The sequence below is a fragment of the Copadichromis virginalis genome, linkage group LG22 (assembly GCF_057382275.1).
Source record: "Copadichromis virginalis isolate Kocher_CV1m ecotype Utaka linkage group LG22, C_Virginalis_male_GT1.1, whole genome shotgun sequence".
Lineage (NCBI taxonomy): Eukaryota > Metazoa > Chordata > Actinopteri > Cichliformes > Cichlidae > Copadichromis > Copadichromis virginalis.
Window position 1 is genome coordinate 24,630,933 of NC_140638.1, and position 6,652 is coordinate 24,637,584.

General features: G+C 42.3%; 1 protein-coding gene across 1 annotated transcript; it reads right to left on the reverse strand.

The window, feature by feature from the left end:
- Positions 1-531: 531 nt before the first annotated feature.
- LOC146683405 (tissue alpha-L-fucosidase-like) lies at positions 532-4,419 on the reverse strand. Its single transcript, XM_085446434.1, has 8 exons — positions 3,847-4,419; positions 3,562-3,696; positions 3,027-3,164; positions 2,827-2,932; positions 2,457-2,657; positions 1,980-2,170; positions 1,478-1,577; positions 532-1,391 (listed from the first exon to the last, which is right to left on the reverse strand). Exons 1-8 carry the CDS (start codon positions 4,185-4,187, stop codon positions 1,257-1,259), a joined length of 1,347 nt encoding a protein of 448 aa, XP_085302560.1. The 5' UTR covers positions 4,188-4,419; the 3' UTR covers positions 532-1,256.
- Positions 4,420-6,652: the final 2,233 nt, after the last annotated feature.

Consider the following 6,652-nt stretch of genomic DNA (forward strand, 5'->3'; position numbering starts at 1 on the left):
CACACAGCTAAAATGCAAAGTAGAGGTCAATGATAAGGATTCTCCAAACCGATTTTCCATTTTTCTCGCGTCCGTCACCGCCTGAAAGCATTTATAATAGAAATTCTAAGTAGACCAGATAAACCTATTAAGAAAGCCTAAAGGAGAGGACAAAAACAATTTAACGCATTCTCTGTCAAATGCTCAGTCCCTGTGGCCATTCACTTCTCAGTTAAGTGCAAAGTCAGACTGACACATTCAGGGGACATTTTTGTCAATTCGGACAGCCTAGGAATTAAAAGCAGTCAGTGGTTACTTATATATGAATACGGACCTCCTGTGGCACTTCAGGGGTTAGAACATCAATGCAGTCATCCATTAGTACAGATGTCATAACATTATCATGCCCCGCAGGTTTGTTACTGTCAACTGAGGCACTGATGTATTAAAAAGATTGGAGGATAAAAGTACCATTTATGCTTTAGCAAATGCTAAAATACCTGCTTGCTGACTGACTGCATTGGAAGCTTAATAATAACAGAACAATTAGAAGATGAATCAAGTTGTCTTTTATTCCACCAATTTCAAAAGGAGGCAAGTAGAAAAAATAAGTGCTTTGTATATAATCTGCTCATTTTCAAAACAAACCGCAGGCATAATGAATCATTTCTGAAACGGCACTTAGCCGAGAAACTGCCAGAAAAGCTCCGCAAGCTCAACAGCAGAATCCCGTTTTCATTCAGAAACACTCTCTCATGACAAAACAAACACAACTGAGACAGTGACAGTAAATCTTTAAGCCTTCAGAGCGTCAAAGCGAAATCACACAAACTCATTACACCGGTATTTTCCCTTCAAGACAGACTGGAAGTTTCCCCATTAATCTAAAATCATTAAAACCTGAGTCGAGTCACTTGAAAATAATTCAACATTTTGGGCGTTTGTAGCTTACTGCAGCAGTCCAACCTTTTTTGCGCCACGGACCGGTTTATGCCCGACAATATTTTCACGGACTGGCCTTTAAGGTGTCACGGGAAAATACAACAAAATAAAACTAGTACCGGTACTGAAAAAAAGAAGATTTATTCATAACACACATGAAAAGACCCAGGAAAACCGAGTTAACCATAAAAACGATAACAAAATAACGCTGAAAACAGATAAAAACCCTGAAAACCATACATTTCACACCTGAGCCTCTACTCTCGCAGCCCGGTACCAAACGACTCACGGACCAGTACCGGTCTGAGGCCCGGTACTGGTCGGGGACCGCTGGCTTACTGCACTAAGTCCAGTTCAAGCGTCCATGCCTGAGCAGGAGTGTAAGGCAGCTCTGGCAAAAGGACAACAAGGCCACCACCGGGGTTGACTGGGGCCCAAGATAAAGGTGTGGGATTCCCCACCAAGAACACCTGGGCAAGAGATAAAAGCAGATCAATAAAAATTTGTTCATGTTTTTCAACTCTGAGTACAAACATGGACAGCATTGTTTCTTTACCTGTGTGATGGCTGAAGCTTTGGGTGCCAGCAGTTTCACTGTGCTCATCGGGGGTTTGGCTGTTAGGATGGCATAGACTGTCAACCCCTTAGATGTATACCTAGAACAGTGAAGAGCATTACAGTTTTTTTTCTGCATACAAAAATACCAGCACCAAACAAAGGAAAAATCACCAGGACCAAGCAAGGTAACACAGACTCATTGCCTAACTAGATCAATACAGGCGATCATAGCAAGCTTTATTATGCACTTTACTCTGAAAATTCTCAGCTTCCCCACATCGAAACAAACACCATGCTATTTAACATACGTGTTGCCAAGTACAACAGTACACATCCTGTCTGTATCTCCCCGTAACCTGCATTAATCCTCAGAGACGATTAGCTCTCCCACTGCACTAAAACTTTCATACAGTTGACAGATTGTCGATAGACTCATCTTGAGAGTCAAGAAAATACAGTGAAAGTGAAGTGATCTGAGTCACATCTCCCTTTTTTCTTACCAAACTGGTACAGTGGTGTTTTCTGACTGCACCCTCCAGGGTTTGGAAGAGTAAATGGCCTGCCCGTTGACCTCCAGCCAGTCTCCAAGACCTCTTAGCCTCTCCTCAAACAAAGGGGGGATCATCCCGTCAGGTGTGGGACCCACATTCAGAAGGTAGTTACCCCCAAAAGCCACAGTGCGGACCAGATCCTGCAACAAAGCAACAGCAGACACAAGAGGAAGCAGGCAATAAAACAGTGTTACATTCCAGATGAGCAAAAGATTACCATTATGGCCTAACCATCAGAAATAAACAGAACAAAAGGACAACACACTTGGCTTGGATTAATTGATTAAATACAGTCATTATGATTACAAAAGTATTTCCTGAAGGCTGCATGCACAAGCAAAGATTAAAGGTATTCTATAATAGCCATATACAAATAAAAACAACCTTAACTTTAAATGTAGAAGCTAATATCTGTGCTACTATCACCTCGATAATCGCAGCCAATGGCAAAAGTTCGTTCATCTTCATGTTTCGACGGTAACCCCAGGAAAGAGTATCCACAGATGTGCATTTCTCCCACTTGTGTGTGGGCAGCTGGCCCGGCGTGTACTTGTCCTCGCAGTTGTAGTAGCCGCCATGTTTACAGGCACAGCCAGCTCCCCATCGGTCATTAGTCACAACGGTATCCTAAGAAAAGGAAAGACAGGCAATCATGAGGACTACTTTTGCTACCTGCAGTTCAATACACCACAGCTAAAATCCAGGAAGCACAGGGGATGTCTGGTTTGCAGCATCTGAACTTTCAAAATAAAAGCAAGTGCACCATCTATGACTACCTTGTCATAAAGACACTCACTTTAACTGGGCTGTCGTTGTAGAGCCAGGCCAAGAATTCGGTAGAGTTCCAGTAGGTGTCAGGTGCTTCCCAGTCTCCGTCAGACCAGATGACTTCAGGTCGATACCTCCAAGGCAACAGTAGAGCAAAGGTTTAAATATACTGCTGGCATGCATGTATAAAGTGCGACCAGCTGACGCAACATTTTAAGCACCACAGACCTTACAACCATGTTATAAAGCTCTGGAAGTAGTTTCTGCAGCACAAACTCCTGCGTTTTGAAGCCATTTTTCTTGTCAATGAGATAGAGAGGGTGGAACCACTCATACAAGGAATTGTAGAGTCCATAGTGCAGTGACCTAAAAGGGGAAATTACAGACATTTGTTTAAAAAGGCAATACGTGCAATTTAAATGACATTACTTGGGAACACATCTGATCTAACCAACTATTACAACTGATACACATGGCCGCAACATTATTAATGATTAATCTTGACCCAACAATCACCTGGTGGTAAAGAAGTTTATGACAAGCAAGTTCCACAAATATGAAGCTTTAAAGCTTTTCTGCATCGTTAATGACACTCGACTGACACGTGAAGAGCTCTGTACAGGCTGATCGATGTGAAAATACAGGAAGCTCTGTAGCAGGAAGGCAGTGGGTTAAAACTGACTGGCCTTTTCTGCATACCAGTGTCAGCCCATCTGTCAACAATAACCACCTTTTTTTTAGCATCGTAACTTAAGTTTTTCACCTGTTGCGCACTGCCTCTGCCAGGTCTCCCACCAGGTCTCTGTGAGGACCAGTATCAACAGAATTCCAGTTCCATGAGTTTGGAGACTCCCAGTTAGTAAACCCTTCGTGGTGTTTGGCAGTCAGGACCACATACCTGCATTGACGAGGGTGTGCAAGTAACACAGGGTACTGTGCAATAATAATAATAATAATAATAATAATAATAATAATAATAATAATAATGTGTGTACTGAGAGAAGGTGAGGGTCAAAAAGACGATACAATGTTACAGAGAAACACTCACTTTGCACCAGAAGCTTTGAAAATATCCGCCCACTCATCCGGATTGAAGAACTGCGCGTGAAACTGACGAGCAAACTCTGGGTAGGTGAAGCCTGGTGGGTAGTTCTGGGACATGTAGTTCACATATTTCTGGTCCGGGGGCTGCTGGCCCTGCCAGTGCCACCAGAACCACTCGCTGCCAAAGCCGGGCACAGAAAACACGCCCCAGTGGATGAAAATTCCCAGTTTGGCTTCGTCGTACCATGAGGGCAACGGCCTGGCGTCCAGGCTCGTCCAGTCCGGGGTGTAGTGAGCCGCAGTTTGAGAAACAAGAGCAACGACAACAACGAACACGGTTAGCATGATGACAGACAGGTGAGCTTCCCCGCAAACTGCAGCTGCTCGAATGAGGATGTTGAAGGAGCGTCACATTTACAGTTCCCCTGACTGTGTCCAGAAACGGAACAACACAAAGTATCACTGCACAAAGTCCAAATGTCCCACAGGCAGCTCGGTAATACGACGACGTTTTATATCCTTTCCGTTAAACTGTGCCAGTTTCATTTCCGTCATATGACTCGGAGTCACTATCACGTGGTTGAGTTTTTCTTGGTTTTTTTTTTGTTACAACTTTATTGAAACCGATGCCAGAACAAACAGACACCTGCACATGTAAGAATAAAGAAATACGTAATTATTATACCTTGTCTGCTTTATAATCAGATTACTGTTATTTTACTTGGGTATTTGTGCAGTATTTTTTCTTGGTAATATTAAATCTTTTTTTTTAAATTAAAGAAATCTAAGAATATCTTGATTTATTCTTAATCAGGAAATTACAGAAAGGCAATTCTTTTATTTTTGTGTTATTTTTCTTCAGTAATTTTAATTTAATGTAATGTGTGTATATGTATTCATGTATTAATTTATTTAATGTTTTCATAAAAGGTGCTTTAAAAATAACGTTCTGGGCGAAGAGTTTTCAGTGGTCACTCCTCCAAGTGACTTCAGTCTCTGTCTGCAGCAACAATAACGGCTCATAACCATCATTAATTATCTTCAAATTGTTTTTGACCAGTGTGTACTGAAACCAGCAAAATGAATCAGTCGTGATCCATCATTATTCCTGTGTTCTCGATATGAGTGGTGCTGTATTGATGGCTCTAGTTTTGCAAAACACACACACACACAAAAAAAACAACAACAAATAAAAACAGGTCACGATCAAGATACCATTATAACCTGTATTTTATAGACAGAACACCTGACAGATGTTAAGGTAAGGGACAAATAAAAGTATCCAACATCTGGAGGCAGATTTCTTTTAATGGTTTTGAAGATGACTGAATTATCTGAGGAAGATGTTCTCTGCACATCTGATTACAAAGAAATAAAAATCCTGATCTGGCCCCAAAACAAAGTGTGTCGTTTTGCAAGTCATAAAAACTTAATAATAAACTCGAGGAAACATATTTCTAAGGCATATTTTCTTTAACTTTCTTTAATTAATAACGAACTGCTCTACAGTGGACAGTTTTCTTTTGGAATACTGGGATGTCGAATGGGAATATTCCAGTTCTTTACTACTACATTCATGTCTCCAAGTCATTCTCGTTACTGCGCGCAAGCTCCGTCGTGGAGGACTCGATCTTTGGCTCCTGTTGCACCTCACACTTCATGTCCGTCGAGGTGTCCGTGTGTTCTTGGCCGGATGTGTACTCGGCTAAAGCTTCCAGCCCTGCCGCGATGAGGACGTCCTCTCCCTGCGTCTTGCGGCTGTAACCCAGCCTCTTCAGGGTCCGCCGGGCAGTTGCGAGTGAGATGGGCTTCTCCACCCCGCTGCTGTTGTACATGGCATGGATCTCCTCAATCGTAGCCTCGCTGTTGGCTTCCACCAGCCTTTCCAGTCTCTTCTCTCCGTTGTCATCCACGAGCCGCTTCCTTCCACACAGTCCCCGCTGACTGAAGGTTTTCTGCCTCTGGCACCATTCCCTGTAAACTCGAGACACCGCAGTCTTTGAAAAACCCAACAGGTTCACTGTTTGCGAGATGCTGAGCCCGCCGTCTCGGGCTCCCACTATCATACCCCGCTGAAACTCACTTAAATCCCGAGACTTGCCCATCATGGTGCACAAACGGTGAGAAGCGCTGCAGATAGAAATACTCATTCTACTTCGGTGGTTTTCGGTACATTAGGCTGGAATGAAGGCTTATTGTCGCCCTCCTGAGTTGCATTGGTGATTTTTCGATTTTTGCTCTTAAAATATGCATAAAGTCCCCCGGAAAATCAGCTATGCAGCCATACTACCACCAGGCCCACCACTAAAACTAACTCATGTGTTCATACACACACACTTAAGCTAAATCAGCAGAACTTTAAAAAGCTCATCAGACTCGTCCTGAATTAATGAGAGACAGTGATCACAAATTAATCCACTAATTCACAGGATGATTTTGTGACAAATCATCTCTCCCATTCAACATTATCATCTTCGTCAGAAAGGTGATTTATACTAGCTGTGACCTAGAGGATTCTGCAAATCGTCATCATTTTATGTCTGTATGCATTACCCAGCAACTTTTGTTGTGTAAGAGTTGTCTTTAAAAGTTATGTATTATTTCAGTTGCAACTCTGTATTTTTGTAGTTGTTTTGAGAACAAACTACACGTGGATAGGTAAAAACAGATGGTAAATGGTAAATATTTGTATAGCGCTTTACTTAGTCCCTATGGACCCCAAAGTGCTTTACACTACATTCAGTCAGCGTGTGAATGGGTAAAAGTATTAAATAAAATCGTCATCCATACTTTTATTTTCCCTTCCAGTT

Excerpts from the sequence above, each read along its gene's own strand:
- LOC146683405 (XM_085446434.1), bottom strand. The coding sequence starts at position 4,187 with ATGCTAACCGTGTTCGTTGTTGTCGTTGCTCTTGTTTCTCAAACTGCG. Across the intron at positions 3,165-3,561 it reads GCAGAGGCAGTGCGCAACAG|GTCACTGCACTATGGACTCT; the intron begins GTGAAAAACTTA and ends TTCCCCTTTTAG. Across the intron at positions 1,392-1,477 it reads AAGCTTCAGCCATCACACAG|GTGTTCTTGGTGGGGAATCC; the intron begins GTAAAGAAACAA and ends TCTCTTGCCCAG.